The sequence below is a fragment of the Myotis brandtii genome, unplaced genomic scaffold (assembly GCF_000412655.1).
Source record: "Myotis brandtii unplaced genomic scaffold, ASM41265v1 scaffold1577, whole genome shotgun sequence".
NCBI lineage: Eukaryota > Metazoa > Chordata > Mammalia > Chiroptera > Vespertilionidae > Myotis > Myotis brandtii.
In genome coordinates this window covers 600,046-619,757 of record NW_005355741.1, presented here as the reverse complement: position 1 = coordinate 619,757, position 19,712 = coordinate 600,046, and the positions used below count along the sequence as shown (strand labels likewise).

At 37.7% G+C, this 19,712-nt stretch overlaps 1 protein-coding gene across 3 annotated transcripts in view; it reads right to left on the bottom strand.

Annotated features, from left to right (window-relative positions):
• The window catches only part of GTDC1 (glycosyltransferase-like domain containing 1), a 315,044-nt gene that overhangs the window by 260,356 nt on the left and 34,976 nt on the right, over window positions 1–19,712 (bottom strand). Inside the window, exons 3-4 of one of the 3 annotated variants that reach the window (XM_014536236.1) lie at window positions 19,514–19,577; window positions 14,207–14,288 (exon numbers count right to left, since the gene is read on the bottom strand). The exons of the other annotated variants lie outside the window; for them this stretch is intronic. Coding sequence (XP_014391722.1) covers window positions 14,207–14,246 — 40 coding nt within the window. The 5' untranslated portion in view covers window positions 14,247–14,288; window positions 19,514–19,577. The remainder of the gene's footprint in view (window positions 1–14,206; window positions 14,289–19,513; window positions 19,578–19,712) is intronic. 3 annotated transcript variants of the gene reach the window in all.

Genomic DNA, 19,712 nt, shown 5'->3' with positions numbered 1-19,712 from the left:
CCTTTCCCTGAACTTCTCTTAGCATGACTTCCTTTCTACTTTGTACAGTAGTATTAGACTTGCTTCACTCTATTTCCATGTCTTGCTTCCCCAAGGGACTGTGAAAATCTGGAGGATGGGGACCATGACATTATCTTCCGGGGGCTAGCCCATGATCTGTTTTTGTAGAGCTGAACGAAACATCAGGGGGAAATGGGAAGTTGATTCTGCCTTTAAAGTGGCATTGCTTTCACTTAGCGCAGGTCCGGAGCAATCAGGTGTCAGCCAGCACTACACTTGCTTCTAATGATTTCCCATTGTTCCTAAAGACGAAACTAAATCAAGCCATCAGAATATCTGAACACATTTTATTATATTCTCTTTCAAATAATGATTCTTTTTTCTTATTGTTCACAGAAATCAGAATTTATTGGAAATAATGTTTTATGTAGATGTGTGTTTATCTTAACCTACTAACATAACAGAAGCACCGATGGTTAAGCAATTAAGAGAAACACTGAGCAAAGCCAGTTTGATGGCCGAGAATATCTGAGATCCGTGAATTCTGAAAATCATATGCAGTTTTTTAATCTGTTTGATCTACTCTCGCTGTAGTTTAATACTAGAAGTGGAAGTAGGATGAGAAGCCAATTCCCTCACCATCAATCTGGAGTTCCCATTCCACATTTAGTAATTAGGCTGTTATTTAATGGGGAAGACAAAGACAGTTTTAAATACTTTCTGCCAACAATTATGCATTTTATAAAAGTTTGACAAGATGAAAAATGTATTTGCTTTCTTGAGATGGCATTTCTCCAAGGCTCCCACCTTCCTGAAAGGGGCTGCAAATCAGCTCAGTGGGAGAAAACTGGGTGACCCGACACAATGGGATACGGATCCCAAGGAGAGATCCGAGTGTGTCATAGAATCACAGGTGGGGGGAATGCTGCTGCTACTGCTGTCCACCCACTATTCTGTAATAGAGGAAGAAGTGGAGTGAGATCAAGAGTCTTCTGACTCATTATTCCTATGTCTTCCCATTACTCTTCACTGCAGGACAGAAGTAAAAAGAGGCCTCCATTTTTCTAGTCTTTGAAGTTTTGGGATTAAATATCAATGTTGAAGAATTATGAATACATAAATGATATCTATTGCAGCATCCTAATATACAAAAGCCCAGGGTTGTAACGACTGATCATGACTGAAGGCTGATCAACCCAGAAGTCCTTCAGTCAGCCCCAGTGCTGACTGCCCTGCTGCAGCCTGGTGACCCAGCACTGACTGCCCAGGGGGCTAAGACCTAGAGAGAGAGGCAGGGTCTGATCCGAAGCCTCAGTGGCAGCTGTTGATCAGTACTTGCCTCTCTCTTTCTCTCCCTCTTTCTTTGTGAGCTTCACCAGCAGCCAGGCCTTTCTTTCTCTCTGGCCTTGGCAGGGGCTGCTGTTCAGCCCCACCTCTCTGATCAGGCCTGGAGATAGGCCCAGAGATGCTGACTGGCATAGGAAGTGACCAATCAGAACCAAATGTGGGTGCTGTGAAGAACCAATGGCTGCCTAGGAGGTGGAGCTTCTGACGCTGACTGGCATAGACACGGACCAATCAGAACCAAATCTGGGTGCTGTGGGGAGCCAATGGCTGCCTAGGAGGCGGAGCTTTTGACGCTGACTGGCATAGAAACTGACCAATCAGAACCAAATTGGCCAGCAAAGGAGGGCCGTTGGGGGCAAGATCAGGCCTGCAGGAGAGGGCAGTTGGGGGCAACCAGGTTGGCAGGGGAGTGCAGTTAGGGGTGATCAGGCAGGCAGGCAGAGGCAGTTAGGGGCAATCAGGCAGGCAGGCAGGTAAACAGTTAGAAGCCAGCAGTCCCAGATTTGCGAGAGGGATGTCCTGTGGGATCGGGCCTAAACCGGCAGTTGGACATAACCCAAGAGGTCCCCAATTAGAGAGGGTGCAGACTGGGCTGATGGAACCCCTCCTCCGTGCACGAATTTCGTGCACCAGGCCTCTAGCATATTTATAAGGATGTGGAATATGAATATCACTATAAGGTCATAAATACATGTATTACATAGTATCCTATATAATAAAAGCCTAATATGCAAATTGTCCCTTCGACTGGGAGCTCAACCAGTGAGTTCGACCCAGGGCTGGCCAGCTGGCCAGCCTCCTGCGGCCCCTCCCCCTGGCCGGCCCCACCCCGGCCGGTGGCAATGGCGGCAGGCGGCCAGGGGAAGGGAGATCTTGGCCAGCAGCCAGCAGCCACTAGGGACCCTACCCATGCACAAATTTTGTGCACTGGGCCTTTAGTATTTAATAATACTTCCCAATAATTTGTAAATCCAGGACATCAGTGATATAAGTCACACAAAACTGAATACCATGTAGTTAGGGTGGAAAAACTCAAACTTTTGTCCTAATCTCTTGTGATTCCTTCCAGAATCCAGCATAATCATCCCTCTCCTGACCTCACAATCCTTATCCTTCATGCCTCCCAGCTCTAAAATGACCTCTTTTTGACAGGATAAGAGGCCTTGAGTTCTGGGATGGAAGAAAGCCAATATCCAAGGTTCACATGACAAGAAAGGTTTGCTCTGGAACATAAGGTCAACTATATAGCTACATTACGTACGTAATTTACTACAGTCACCATCAAATAAAGCCCAAATCCACTTGATGTAATAATCTGTAGTACTTCTTTGTACTTACCACTTTTAGGCTATGTTTATATGAGTGATTACACAACATCTGCATCCTCCACTGGGTATTCAGTTCCAGGAGGAGAGGGACCAGGTCTGCTTGCTTACCACTACACCCCCAACACTTAGCAAACAGAAAGTGTTCAACAAATGTGAGCTGAGACAATAAACCATAAAACCCTTTAGCAACGGCATTGACAATTTCTTCCTAATTCATCCAAGATCTATATTATTATCAACCACAAACAATCACCTCTTACTACCATTAATTACTACTTATTCATGTTATCACCATCTAAATGTAACAAGTGGCATCTTATTGTATCTGAAATGCCACAACTCATCCTAAGGAAAACAGTTCCACCCACAGCGTTGCTGTGGGGTGTAGAAGCCATGTTTCATGCCATGGGCAGCTGTCTTCTCTGACTGCTGGTCTCTATAACAATATTTCACACAAGGACAGTCAAGTCTATGACCTGAAATAATTCAACTGGTTCAATCATTAGACAGGCATTTTTTATTGGACAGGAGCATTTTCTTGCTATCCTGCATTGGCTTCTAGGTCAAAATTTAACTCAGACTTGGTTTGTGCACGGTAATTATAAATATACACACCAAATACGTTGAAAATAAAATGATTAATTTTTTAAATATACTGGCACTAGTGAGTCTACTAACATCTTTTAAGAACTGAATCAGTATTAACTAAATAAAAAATTTTGGAGAAGTTTCCCTCTCCAAGTGGGAGGCACATACCACATTTTCTGTTAATTTTGAAACAGAAATAGCAGGGTTACTCTAACACACAAACATTCTCAACGTCCTATTTGAAGTACAGCAACCCAAGCAAACATGGGTGGCATTCCCTTGATGAGTTGAAATAAATGTCACCAAGTATAAAGTTCTGGATTTATTCACTTCCAGTGAAGAATGAAAAGGACACAATCTCGCAACTCAATCTATTTATCAGTAAGGGGAAATCCACTTAAAAGAAATGCAAAATCCTAGCAGTTCAGGAAGCAAAAGAATATCAGTAAACACTTGGGAGAAGAAAGAAATTTCCATACAGGACTAAAGGCCTAGAAATAGATATCCCTAGTACCAAGGTTAGATGCCGTTAGTGTTTTTAATAATTCATTTTATATAAATGAAAGTCGCCCTGCAGTTACAGAGCTTTTAAATAGTATTAGGGAGTGTGAGATAAAGGCAGTATCAGAATCTGTTGTTTAAGATTCAAATCAATATAAACCATGTTTTAAAGATGTATATCAAAATATGTAGTGAGACTTTTCTCATCTCCAAAGTTCCACATGAACATAGTAATTTACTAGAAGTAGGATTGCAGCCGTGGGCAAACTACGGCCCGCGGGCCGGATCCGGCCCGTTTGAAATGAATAAAACTAAAAAATAAAAGACCGTACCCTTTTATGTAATGATGTTTACTTTGAATTTATATTAGTTCACACAAACACTCCATCCATGCTTTTGTTCCGGCCCTCCGGTCCAGTTTAAGAACCCATTGTGGCCCTCGAGTCAAAAAGTTTGCCCACCCATGGATTAAAGTATACTTTCTTCTTCTTATTTATTGCAGCAGCTCTTTTCTTAATTGCAGTACCTTTTTTAAGAATGCTGATCTGTCAATGGTCTTAAGGCATTTACTTATGGCTTAAGAAACTGACAGTAGAAAAACTAGATAGAATCTAGAAATTTTAAGTGATAAAATGTAAAAAGCCTAGAAGCCCAGTTTAGACGGGTGCTAAGTAAAACAGATGTGGTAATGAGAGCTGTATCACTATTTTTAAATATCACAAGGGGCATATTATTAGCTACCCACTATTATAAGGAAAAGAGTCAGTCTGATAATAATAGACTGGGATTTTAAAATCCTGTAGACATTTGAGATGAAGACTGTTGAGTAAAGAAAAGGCATCCAGCGACAACAGCATACAGTTTGTGAAAGGTCTGTTATGCTCCCGTTTCTGCAGAGGAAGCACGGGCTTGCCCCTATCATCTGACACACACGTTTCCCCTGGATAAAAGATAAGGAGCGGTAGCTCAAAGTTTCCTGATTGGAGCAAGCACCATGACTTTTATCTATTTAGTGGCCTTGTCTGTCACTATTATCTCTCTATCAACCTGTTTTTCAAGGAGACATTCCAATGATATAAATATTTTGTCTAATGAAGCAGAGACCCTACAGTAAAGGATATTCATTACAAACTACCCAAAATCACACTTTGCATCCTCATCATCTCTTAAGGAAGTAATTTCATACTTGGCAAATGGTGTTCAAACAGAGTAAGGTTGTTCAGGAGTTAATTAATTCCCTCTTGCATCAGTATCCAGAATATATGTACCATGTTTGGGACCATAAGTCTCTCGACTGGGTTAAGTAGCATTCACAGTTAACAAACAGCCTGAATCTTTGTAGAGAAAGATAATAACTTAAACTCCCAAAACTAGGTACATAATATCCAGAATTTTATATAATAGCTGTTCAATTGATCTTAGTAGGATTGTAAAGGAATATGTTGCTTCCCCTTATCATTCCACTGGTTCAATGCTTCCTCGTGTCCCTTGCCCCGTGTGGTTCTGAAACTTTACGTGCAAGAACTACATTTAAAATAAATCCCTTCACATTGTTCAGAGTAGATGCCTGCTTGGCACAACTAGCTACCTCTCCCAGGAGTAACAGGTGATAAAATTTCAGCCATCTGCAGAGTAGATGAGAATAGTTTGCGAATTAAAAGGACCCTTTTCAAATTCTGAAAACACAGCCTGAAGGCTGCTCTCTCCTCTACTAAAGCTTGAAAACTGTGCATGTCCTTTGATGCAACAACACTACTTCTAGTAATTAACCCTGGAAATTGTCAAGAATCTTTATTGAAATATTTGCCCATAACTGAAAATCAAAATATCCAACAAAAAAGGATCCCTTGTGATTAAAAGACTATGATCAAAAATCATAGTGAAGAATATTGATTGGCATGGGAAATGTTTCATATTGCATGAGTGAATGAGATAAATATATATAAAAACATGATGAAATGAATAAAGGTGAGAGTGCACATGCACACAGGTCCATGTAATCTTTGATGGTGGAATTATGAGTGATTCTGTTTTTCTCTTTGTGCTTCATTTCATTCTTCATGTTATCTTCATTGAATGTCTCAACTTGCAATTAAAAGAAACTATAAATTTTTCTTAACTTTAGGGAAGGAGGCCAAATTGTTTGAAATAAGCCAATTACTGAAGGCTTATTCCCCTCCAGGAGCTTGCAAATAGTTCTCAAATTATTCTAACTACTATTGCTATCAAGAAATTTATTAAAAAGCTAATCAGCAAGGGTTAAACTAATGGAGCTATAGCTACTTACAAACACTATAATTTGGTTTTATAAGTAACTTTGTAAAAAGCATAAAATAAAATACTCAATTAATTTTAAAATGTACTTGAATTATTAAATAATTACAAACAGATCAAGGTCTTTATTCATATACCAGATGCTCAATGCACGAAAATCGTGCAAGAGTAGGCCTTCCTTCCCCCAGCTGCCGGCACCCGGCTTCTCTCTGACACCCAGGACCGGGGCTTCCCTCACAGCCCAGCTTCATCCAGAAGGTCGTCCTTAAGGACATCCAGTCTAATTAGCATATTACGTTTTTATTATTATAGATAAGAAATCTGGAGTTGTACTTTGACCGAGTGTTTTAGAAACTAAAATACTATTCTGGTACTTATAGTTTTGAATAGGAACATGGGAAAACCTAGTGCAAACCAAAAGTTTTAAAGTTCAAGTAAAATGTCAAGATTAATTTGTGCCTTTAATAATTAGGTATGGCTCTTGAAATAAGAGAAAATATTTAATTAAAGTGAATAAAATTGAAGAGAACTCCCAGTTTCACACTTAATTTCCTAAGTGTCTGTATTAAGAAAGCAGGAAAATGTTATTGCATAATCATCCATATGTGTTACACATGTTAAAAAAAATAAAGGAAAGAAAGAAAAGGACTGATTGAATATTCAACTAATAGAAACACAGTCTTGCAATTTTAAAAGACTGCCTTCTCTTATAACCACTCAGATTTTCCCTACATTTATATACATGCAATAGGTGAATGAATACTCAATAACCCAGTGGCAACTCAGGCTTGGTAGTGAAATATTTTTAAAATGGAACCTCCAGATTCTAATACTTTTCACCATTTAAACACCATGTTTCATTTTCAAGTAATAAAAACTAACTCTATTATTCCTGGTATTATTTTCTAACATAACCATTTAATTTTTAAAATCACCTACACTGAAAAACTTAACTTACAAATCTAGAAAAAACAACCTACCACTAAAAGTATACAGAAAACACAAAAATAGTCATGAAAATGTGAACTATGTAAATACAAACATTAGAGACTAGCTTATCATTTCATCTCTTTTAAACAATGCACCTATCAACATATAACGTAATGTATTTTAAAATTTGCGTGAAGTTGGTATGAAAAGGAAACTCTAATCTTCAGAAAGCGCCCTGTAGCATTTCTTAACTTTATTACCACTTTGTTGACTCTCTCCCAGAGCAGATCACCTCCAACATTAGCCCTCTGACCTTATGAGAAAGTGACAAAATTTACGGTGAGAAAAATGAGTTTTTATGGGTTTCCAAAAAGGAATTCTTATGACACTAAAGGCCATATAATAATATTGATTTGATAACCAACTTTTTTACTGCCAAATCACAGACTTAACATTTCTAGAGAAATATCCAAGTGAATTTGCAGTAAAACACAATGAAAGAGAAGCTTGAGCTCATGATAAACAGTCTATGATCTCTTTGCAAACTTTAAATATACATATAAAATGATTTTTAAAATCAGATCTTTAAAGTTTTCCATATCCCAATTTTTTACCCAATTTTTACTGACTGACCCTCCTCCCAACGTTGATCAAAAGTCAGTTATTAGATAAAAAGTCAGTTATTAGCTCCCACCTTTCTGAAAATTTATTTTCCATGCCTGTTTCTAGTTTCCTTCTGTTTTAAAGGCAAATATCCACTGTACAAAAAAATAATCATTATTTTCTTGTAAAGTCATCCTCAAAAATCAATTAGAATATTCAAAATATTCCATTCTCACTAATGAAAATAAGTTGCTTGCTGAAATGACACTCTTCCATTTCACTGCCCTAAAAATTAAGCTGGCATGGATAATAAAAGTGTTTTCTTACTGGATATGCTTGGCATTCAAATATTTTTAAAACAAATACTAATCCACAATTAGATTTCACAGTGCAATCTATAGAAAATAGAATTTGTTTTTATTTTTCTGAGAGCAATATAGTTTGATATTAACGTCAGAAAAGTTATAACAACGACATCGCTTGCATAAACCTATAAACAAACACGCAGATGCATGTTTATTATCCTTTTTAGTCTGATTTTGACCATTCATTTAGTAAATATTTCTTGTGCCTACTACGTGCCCATGGTTGTTCCAGGTGCTTGCAGATAAATCAGGCAACAAAACAAATGTCCCTGTTACCGCAGGAATGTCTTTCTAATTGGAGTAAAAAGACAATCATCGAGTAACTGTACATCAGATGATGGCAGGTGCTATAAAAAACAATAACACGGGGTAATGGAGAATAAGGGTCGCTGAGAACTGGGGTTGGGGAAGGGCGGTATTTTAGTTAGGGTTATCAGAGAACACCTAGCTGATGATAGGACATCTACACAAAAACCAGAGGAAGTGAGGGAGTGGGCAATGCAGATCTGGATCTAAACCTTCCAGGCAGGAGGCAGAGCAAGACCCGGAGATGGAACAGGCTTTGGCACGTGCAGAGAGGAGGAAGGTCTTTGCGACTGCAGAGCCTAAACAAATGCGCTTTATTCAACAAGCATTTATTGAATGATTACATTCTAAAAATTATGCTGAGTGTTTTGTGATATGAAGATGACCACATATAGTTTCTGGCCTCAGGCCTGGATAAAATTACAATACAGAGTGATAAATGTTATAAAACATTTGAGCTGGGTCTCAAAGAGCGACCAATAGCGAGTTCTACTTCAGAGAGATGAGCCCGGAGTCCAGGAAGGACAGAGAGCCAAAATTCCAACTACAAAGGCGAGCTGAAGAGATGTGCGGAGACTCCTGGCTCACTCAGCAATCAGTCAACCCTCTTCTCCTTTTGCTTTCTTGCAGAATTCAGGCTCACATACTTCATTTCCCAGGTGTGGGGGAGGGAGGCGTGGCCCGAAGTCTTCCAAAATGATGTAGGTGGAAAGAAGGCTCAACACTGGAACGTGACCTCCGTTGGGAGCAAAGACACGGCTGCACAACTCTGAACAATTCAACAGCGCACAGGGCTTTGAGCTGACCCACCCCGAGCCTCTGGTGCCAGCCCCTCCTGGCAAGCCCTACTGGCCCCAGCCTTCCTCATCATCTTCAACCTGAACGACATTTCATGTCTGCCATTTTTCCTCTGAAACCTACAGGTATCTTTGTGTCAGTCCTCTACTCAAAAGTAGGTTTGTTTCCTCAGGAGAAAGAGAGAATTACTTAAGAAAGAAGGCCTCTTATGGTTTGGTTCCAAGCTCTTTCTTTGCCTCAGTTCCCATCACTCTCATAGATACATCCTTATTCCACACAATAGACTCCTTGCCCTTTTTTCAAACAGTCCATATGCATCCCCACCTCCAAGCAGCTAGGGCTGTTTGTTCTTCCTGGAATCCTTTCACCTTTACCACCTGTCACATTTCTATGTATAGTTCAAGACTCCATTCAAATTCCATCTCATCCATGAAGGCTTACATCAAATGCTCACCCATCTTCTGCCAATCAGAAGTAATTCCTCCTTCATACCTCAATTAGAGCAGTGGCCTCAATCCCACCTATGCTATAGTGACATAATGCATATGTGTATCTTCCCAACCAGATTTCAGTTCTGTGGCAGCAAAGTGTGTGCACAATTCATGTGTCTATCTATTCATAACCAGCAAAGTACCTTGCACACAACAGGCATTCACTTAATCTATTCTGAATTTTCGTCAATGGGCTGCAGTAAATCCTCACCTTATGAAGGAGGGGGTAAAATAGGTATTCCTGAATTGAAAATTACAGCAGCATCAAAAAGTGAATTAATTGTCCAGGCATTACCACTGCATTCACCTAGTCACCTAAGGTCTAAATCACTGCAGATATCATTCAATGAGAAGGTAAAGACAACAAAAAGTAAACTCTGAGTGCTACTGGGCAGCATAAAAAAAATAAAGAGGAATGGGGAAAGGCAAGGCATAAAGCTACCTTTATCAGCAAGCATTTCCAATAGATACTAAGACAATTCATTTAACAAATATTTACTAAGTGCCAGATGTTACACTGATCGCTAAGAACACAAAGTTGAAAACAGAGAAAGGGCTGAATTTTTACATGCAATATTTTTAAGTGCAAAGTGTTGACCTATAAATTATTGCTTCCTAAAGTATGACCAAAAGAACAGCTATAAGGGCCAAAAGAGACTGACTGTCGATACCCGACTCTGCGTCTAAAAGTAGGAAACTTAGCTTGCCTAAATTGGGATTATGTAGGAACTCTCTCCCACGACTGCTTCTGAATGTTAAAAGGGCTTCCTTTATTTTCACTGACTATAAACTGCTCAGATAGAAAATTTGAGTTCCAGATAATTGAATACATTCCCTGCACTGAGATAAGTTCTATCCATGCACAGGTTGTTTTAGTAATTAAGGTACCAGCTACTCTGCCATCATGAATGAAAAGGGAGGAATTTATTAAAATGGTGTCATATAGAGGTGTTGTATGGGTTATAGTGGATAGTTGTTTGCTTTGTCCGCTGGGGTCAAAATTACAGAAACAGCATGGAAATACAACAAAAGGAGTTCAGGTTAGACACTGGAGGAGTTGTGAGGCACCGATTCACTACCAAGTTACACTGTGACCCATTTCTTCTGAAGATTTTGAAAGAGGTAACCTGCTTTATTTTAAGACAGTTTAGGGCAAAGCAAGCAGATGTAAAGATGAATTCGTAGGGTTTCTTTCAGAGATGCTTTCTCTTCTATGTAACCAACCATGTGCATGTGTATTAAAAAAAATATGAAACTGTCACGCTAAGAATTAAAAAAATAATATAACCAAAATGTCATCTAAGATAAAATCTGATTTATTGTGCCCTTACCCATGAGGCTTTCAAGGACATAATAATTCCTTCTTGTAAATCAACATCAATAATATAAATTATCAAATGACTTGTTTGCCTTATGAATAAATTCAAGTTGCTTATTTTTTTTTTAGAAAAACTGATATATTAATATGTGACTACTACAATAGCCTTGTTTAAACAATTGTCTTCCTATAGAGTTAAAAAGAAATATATTTTTATTTACTCATGGGATAACATACTCTAACAAAAGCATTGGTACTAATTCATTTTGAGAATTTTCCTTTAACCTTTATAATTGAATATTTTCCACTCAAAGCAACTTTGACATCTTTACATTGATGCCCTCTTAACAATAACAAACAATTCTATAAAATTAACTCTAACCGGTTTGGCTCAGTGGATAGAGCGTCAGCCTGCGGACTCAAGGGTCCCAGGTTCGATTCCGGTCAAGGGCATGTACCTTGGTTGCTGGCACATCCCCAGTAGGGAGTGTGCAGGAGGCAGCTGATCGATGTTTCTCTCTCATCGATGTTTCTAACTCTCTATCCCTCTCCCTTCCTCTCCGTAAAAAATCAATAAAATATATTTCAAAAAAATTAGTCCATAGCCCCTCACAAATTAAAAATATTACTGTATCCTTTACATGTATAAATGCCAATCATATTAACAAATGTATTTCTCAATATTTATTTATCCATTCATTCATTCAACAAGTACTTATTGAGGGCTAAATGTAAGCACTGTGCTAAGTGTAAAGATACAAAGATGACATAATTACAGTTTCTGTCCTCAGACATAGAAATATAACATTACAATACCAAAACATATCTATTGGGCATCAAAAGGGAACCAAGAGCAAGTTACTATATAAACCAAGTACCCCCAAAGTTCCAAGGTCCAAGCATCTAAGTATGCAAAATAATTGAGGAAGGATAGCAGATAGGATGGCTCACTCAACCCTCATTCCAATTCTCCTTCTCCTCGCCTTCCTCCAAAATAGAGGCTGGGAAGTGAAAGTGGTTTTTATCTCCTAGAGCAGGGGTCCTCAAACTTTTGAAACAGGGGGCCAGTTCACTGTCCCTCAGACCGTTGGAGGGCCGGACGGTAGTTTAAAAAAAAAAAGAACTATGAACAAATTCCTATGCACACTGCACATATCTTATTTTGAAGTAAAAAAACAAAACGGGAACAAATACAATATTTGTATTTGCATGTGGCCCGCGGGCCGTAGTTTGAGGACCCCATCCTAGAGAAAGTGATATGACACACTTTGGCCAATGAGATGTAGGTGGAAGTCCACTGAGCAGGCATCCCTTTTGAAAGAAAAAGACAAAGCTCCCCATGAAGAAAGGTTTCTAAGCTCCCTTCTTCCTGCTCCAAAATAAACACACTTTCTACAGGGACAAAAAGAAAAAAGTCATCTGTGAATTAAGAAGCAAAAGTTATACGCTAAGGATGGTGGAGAAGGATGCTGTTACCTGGATCTCTGAAGGCATCAGTTACCTGTAAACTAATTGCCTCCGGGTTCTTCTGACATGAAACAATAAAACCCTTACTCATTTAAGTCATAATAGATTTTCTACTTGGAGCCAGAGGCATTTTTACCATTAAAGGAAAGCTACTGAGAAGAGGAGATCTTTGAGTTACACTATCCATGTCTCTTCCTTCTTTGATGTAGGCTGTAATGTAGTCTTTTTTAGCCAGAAGAAATAAAAACAATTTTGAATTTTCATGTCCACAATTATCCTACAATTTTCAGTCATCTAGATTACTTCAATAAACATGTTCCAATTTCTCTGTGGAAACCCATTTCTTGCATAGTCATTATAAGACTTTTATTTCTTTTCCTAACTGAAACCTTCAATCAGCCAAACCTATAAAATAACATTTTTATAGTATGGCATTGGCATAGATAATTCATATATGTAATATAACATACAAATAAATAGCCGAACTTCGGAAAAAAAGGGGTAAGAAAACAGAATGGAAAGAGGAAAGGAAGGGAAAAAACCAGCTTATTTGAAAGTATAAACGTGTTTTTTTTTTCAGTTTTGTGAGCACTTTATAAAGCAGCTGTATAATAAATGAAGAACCACAAGATAACAATAGTTTTTAATAGAAAGACTCTCCCAACTTGAAATTAGCAATTCTACTTATGAAAATTTTTCAGAGTTGAAAAATATATAGCCAATAAATATATAGCGTCAAATTCACCACTAGCGTTATTAAATTATTATAATATCCCACCTATCTCTAGTAAACTCCCTAAAGTAATAATTTTTCTTTATATAAGTTTCTGTTGGACATATTTTGAATGTGTAGGATTCTTGGGATAGTTTCTACAGTACAGTGCTGAAAAGATTCATTAATTTCAATCACCATCAACTCCCTACGCCACATCTACTTTTTCTGCCTTTTTGTTCAAATATATTTCACTGTGGCCATTCAGAGGAAAATTACACATTCCAATAACATTTGAGTTCCTCTCAGTTGCACTTTCAGTGGTTCAGGGTAATGACAGAGTAAAGAAACGTGTTCTTTACAGGCTCTCCTTTTTTTTTTTTTTCATTTTTCATTTGGTAGCATTTCAGCTTCAAATCTCTTGTGCCAGAAAAGCAATGGGCAATGTCTACTGCTCACCCTAACAGTGTCTTACTTTGGAGAGAAGGGGAGTGAGAGAAGAAATCACTCCCAATCTCACTTCTTAAAGAGAATCAGCACATGGAATAAACAATTTCTTTGCTTATTTTCCTAAAATAGAATTATGGAACCATAATAAGTAGGGGGGGCGGGGGGCGAAGGGGGAATAGAATTAGAAAATTTTCAACCATCTTTGAGTGTGAATAGGGGCTAAAGGGGTGAAATTATTGAAAGTCCCAGCCCTAAATTCTCACTGAAATTAGTAAAAAAATAAAAATAGAAAAGTCCTATATATTCATAAAACCTGGGGTTTACATATTCCTTGGCATTGTTCATAGGTAGAGGCTTCCTCTGTGAACAAGACAAATGCCACACTCTCTTATCCATGAGACTGACAGAATGGGATAAAGAAGGATAATAAGTGTAGTTAGATAACATAAATGCCCTCATTTTAAAACCAGTATTCAAAGACAACCTACAATAATCCATAGGAACTCAAAAGAATAATCAGAGAATGACAAGGCTCCTTTGTTTATATCATCTCAACTTCAATTTCATCTGCAGTTATCCCCTTTCAAACACATATTTCTCGGGCCCTTACATGCTATGAAGTCCTTTTTCTCAGGTCCATTTTTGTCTGGTTATCTTTTTAGGTGCACTAAAGATTGAGTTTACAATAAACTGAACAGACAGCGTACAGAAAGCTTTTAGAACTATACCATATGGTCCAGGGAAGGGAACAATCTGGACGATCCCCATTTCAGTCTGCAAGCTCGTCCACCTCTATAACACATTGTACCACTGTAATAAAATATTAAGATGGAAACGTAAAAGTGAAAATGGTCTATCTTTAGCATTACCAGGCAACCGAAAATTTACCGATAAACTTAATAAACATTTACTTTAATTTATATTCTGCAACACCAGGCATACAAACCTAGGCCACTATTCACTAAAAACAATATTTCGGCAGGGATGTGTGTGGGTATTCAACTTATGCTTCAGAAATTTGGAAGGGAAAAAAAACCAAAATACTTTTACAAGGGGCATATTGGCAGGAGCTGATGTAACAGATGACACATTCTTGGAAATCAAATAAAAGCAATAGGGAAATACCCATTGTTGCCTGGTGAAGGCCTAATCACATGGACACAGCTGGAACCAATGTAGATCACTCATTAATAAAATGGTATTGTAGTAGCCACTTTTTGATGCATTTCTCTTGCTGCTGTAGCCAAATCTCTGAATCTCTTTGTTTGGTGTTAGTAAGACTGTTTTACTGGGAAATACAAGATTTAGGAGAGTGTGGGGGGAACCTGCTCTCGTGCTGAAAAGGAGACTAGCTCAAAAAGCTAAATGTCACTTTACCTTGCAATCAACTTACACTCTCAGCAGCTTAAAATATGCAGCGTAAACCTGAAAAGGGGGAACTCGTATGGTACTATGGATAAAAAGTGAGCAGTGTGAGATGCCACAGAAAACATATGAAATATTTGTGAAAGCATTCTACAGAATGATAATATAGATGTCGGGCAGGGGAAATTAAAATGTACCAAAAATGGGAGGGGGAATCAAACACACACCTTTCATGCAATACTGTCTATGGAATTTTAACACTGAAGTGTGTACCATATGTGTGAGAGGGGATTACTAATAGTTTTGACCACAGAAACTTAGAAATCACTATTTGTTATTATGTTACCAATATTCGATATCAAACAAGATACTCAAATCACCTACCCAGGAATGTTTTAAATATGTACTGATATTTAAATAAAATTACATATTAGTTAAAATATTAGTTATAATTATAAACATGATAGGTAATGTAACAAAATAAAATCCTAGTTAATAGAATAAATTTAGTATTTATCCAACTTTGCTGTCAGCCCTTAATAAATTTACTTTTCCATGTTTCTACAAATATAGTGATTAAGTGACTGTATCATAAATCCTATTGTATAATATCAAACTATAACAATATAATTACTTTGATATGTGTACAGAATTAAACAAAATTGTAGAATTTATTACATACAAAAATGAAAAACTCAATAATATTTACAAAAAAAACTGCTCAAACATTACAGGTCTTCAATATATTTCTACAATGCCTCTGTGTATAATTAGAATAAACAAATAAATAGGAAAATTCATGCTGAAATCCCTAAGTCACTGAAAGATATATTCCTGCCACAGAAAAGATAAAGGGCATCCCTGCAAATAAAAATTATACCACTGGAGAAAATGTATTTATAATAAATAAATAGTACTTAATATAAAATAAACATTATTCTACTTATGTGGACATAAAGGATGAAAGAGTTTTTGGTCTGTATTATCTTTAACCACCAATACTAATATTATCAGACCTTGGTACAGAGGATTCAAGACAGTCATGCACTTAACTGCACCCAGAAAAAAGAAAAAAAAAACAGTTTCACTGGCATTCCTTCTAAAACATGTCATAATTCTGAAACTTAAAATGTTGACCTAAAGATTTAATTGATGTAACTTAAAGGGATCTCACCTAGAGTCATTTCAGCTGCGCTACAGAAAAAGTCACTGGGGAATGGGGAATGGTAGCATTTATTACAGGTGCATCATATACGAAGCAATTTGTTTGTTTTGTTAAACTAATAAGCCAATATGTTGCTGAATCTGTCTTGAGAATGAGAGAAAATAACAGGTGAGCTTATTTAATGCATACATCTGATATACCTGTTTTAAAAACCCTTTAAGGATCTTAAAGCATTTTCTAAATTAAAAATAAATCTCTGGAAAAGCAAATGTTAAATTGCACAAGTTTATGTTCATGTACTATATAGATATAGTATTTCCCAGTATATACGGCATATAAAAGTGTTTTACATTAATAAGTCTAACATGAAGTACTATTTACTTTCTTTTCAATCACATTTGTTGCACTGCTACAAAAATACATGAGTTTTTCCTCCCAAAATCATTGAAAAATTTTAAAAATATAAGTCAGTCAAAATAATATCAATCTCCTCCTCAGAAAACATATTCTGCCTATTTAATTATTCTTATTTTGATTGTAAAACACTAATTTTTAAAATAGATCACTTGAAAATAAATCATTTATTTTTGCTTAATACAACAGAAAACATTTACATTTTGAGGAACAGTCTATGAAATTGCATAGAATGCTTGCTCATAGTGAAAATTTAGTTTCCTGCGCAAATCATCACCTAAAATCATAATGCTACATTTCCACACACCTTGTAATAGTAGGTCACTAACTATCATTTAGAGAAAGCTATTATTGGGAAAGCTAAAAATACTTCTGTGTTTCATCTTGCATTTTGATTTTTAAAAAATTGTCATGCACATCCTTATATTTAATGGAAGTTTACCTGGTTATCTAGCAACAGTTATCAGACATTCTAAAGGTGAGTATTCAATTTGTAAAAGATAAACTACCCTGAATTTCAGACAAAAATAGAAAACGATGGCAGACTTTTTTCTCAAAAAGAGATCGCTTGGCATTAAAATCCATACAATACAAGGAATGATCATTCAGGAGTTTCTGTTCAACTATTAAGCTGTGAAGCAAGATAGGATTCCACTCAAGCAAAATTACTAAGTCAGAATGACCAAAGTTAGAAGGGTTTGCTGAAAACTGTGGCAAAAATGCAAGTGTGAAGGAAATCTCTGAGAGCTGGAAAAGGCAAACCTAGCACAAGCTTCTGTAAGGAACAATGCCACTCACTAACTGTGGGAGTCGGCGGGAGAATGATGATTCTATTGTGTTCATGATGGTGGTCTTTGTGAAGAAAGAGGAAGGCAAGGGGGAAGAAATGGTACCGGTAGGAAGAAGGAAGGCGGCATGCCTGCCTCTGGTGACGCTGGAAGGGGAGACCTCTGCCGAATGAAAACCACCGCCAGAACCAAGCTACACAAAACACGTTGGCTGCCATCCTAGAACAGTGCCAGGCTGGTTTTTATTTCTGTGCTAGGCTCCCTCCATCGAGGCAGTGTGGGATTGTCACTTTGATGCATGTAGAGAACAAAGAATAATAGTGGAGGGGGGACTTTTTTGCCCCTTTAAAGTTAGGTTAGCATTTTGGTTTCTTTGACAGGTTTTGAAAAGACCCAAGAAACAAAAGTTGTGCTGAAGAATGGATCAATAGCCTAAAAAAATTAGTGTGAGTACAATATTGTCAACAGTTTAAAAGCCATGTGAGAGATTAACATTTGAACAAATCAGACTTAAAAGGGGTCTAAGTCATGTATGTACAGGTTTAAGAGGCTAGAGACCAAGAAATACATGATTCATAATCATATAATCTTACTTAAATTCTAATATTATAAAATCTGCCCCCCCCAAAAAAAGAACTAATGTAAGTATTATAATTATAGGTCACTATTCAGAGACAACTATGTCAGCTGCTATTCTTACCCTGATTTCTCCAAAATGAAATAATCTGATTAAAAGATTATAACATTAGAATCTGAATATTTTATGCCTTTACAAGGAAAGAGGTGATAAATGATCAAAAATGTTTAAAGGATTAAACCACAAATCATCTACAAAGTTGCCACAGACACAAACAGGAAAACCGTCTCTTGTCTCCTATTCAATTCTGTACTAGAGTCAAAGCTAACACAAATGAGAAAGCCAAGTGTGTGCTGTTGCAAACTTCAACTAAATACACTCCCTGAATCTGGTGACTAAAACAGCAATAAGCTCCTAGACTCTAGACCGGTGGTTCTCAACCTGTGCGTCGCGACCCCTTTGGGGGTCCAACGACCCTTTCACAGGGGTCGCCTAAGACCATCCTGCGTATCAGATATTTACATTACGATTCATAACAGTAGCAAAATTACAGTTATGAAGTACCAACGAAAATAATTTTATGGTTGGGTCACAACATGAGGAACTGTATTTAAAGGGCCAGAAGGTTGAGAACCACTGTAATACAGCGTTCATGAAAAGCACCAAAGGCCTACGAGTCTCTTCCTCCTGCACATCTCCACGGAATCCCCTGTTAAAAGAACAGCAAGAACTACACTACTTGCCTCAGATGTTCCACATGGAGGCATGGAGCATTTATCACCTGAGCTTATCTAATTTCTGACAAGATGGTCCTCTGCCCAGTTTTGTTCATGGCCACAGATTCTAAATAGCAAGTCACATCCGTGTTGGGAAAGGCGATAGGGGAAGGAGAGAGAGGAAGAAACCAAGAGAGACTAGGGGCCAAATTTCAAACAATGTACATGCTTCTGTTGTTATGCAAATAAGTGCCCCTGCACAACACTTTGGGAGGACAAAATGTGTGGTAAAAGTACAATGCCTTACTCTGGGTGGCAAGGGTAAGTCTAACATATAATCAAAGAATGCATGATTTTGCTCTCACTGTTCTCCTTTTACAGTTCCTTTCTTTCCTCTAGGATACACTGCTGATGCTATGACCACGTGGGACACTGGTAGTTGTAGGCGAGGCATTCATGGATTGCCAAAGTGGTCCAGAGAATGATGTCTGGTTGGCTTTAGTTCAACAAGGAATATGAGGCAAAACTAGGGAGCAAAAAGAATGAGAGGTATAGAAGAAGGTAGCCCATAGCCAGTTTTTTCTGTTTATTAATGATGCAGATTGAAATGGGGGGAAATCTACAAAAAGCAGCCAAGAGACTGAATTAGAAAGAAAGATGAAAGGAGTTAAATGTGTGTAACTTGGCTGACAACCAAGGAACAATATGAGAGCTGTCCACAACTCTCCAAAGTATAGACATAAAAAAAGAAGAGCGGGGAATTTTTATCTACGATGGAAATGTGACTATATGAAGTAATAATGAGATCAAATAAAAATAAAAAAGTCTGATTTCAAGCAGCACAGGAAGTAACCTGGTAAAACTTAAGAAAAGCTGCTTCCTTCTCTTTAGAAAAATTTACCATCTTCCTGACCTGCACGGAAGTGAGGGATGAGTGAGGGGGAATAACCACAGACTGCCAGAGAGGCCTGGACTGATGGAGAAATGAAAACGAAGTACCATTTGCTTACCTGATGATCCAGATATACCGGTGTCTTTCTCTGCATATGTCCAATCTGGCTAGTGCAGAGGTACCTGTGAGATCACGAAGGGCACAGGTAAGTTGTTATCTTCCAAATAAACCCAGCCTGAATTCTGAGTCCTGACCCACGCAAGCGCTCACATGAGTGATCCAGCAGTCTGAGTCCTGGGTATTCCAAAATGGGACAA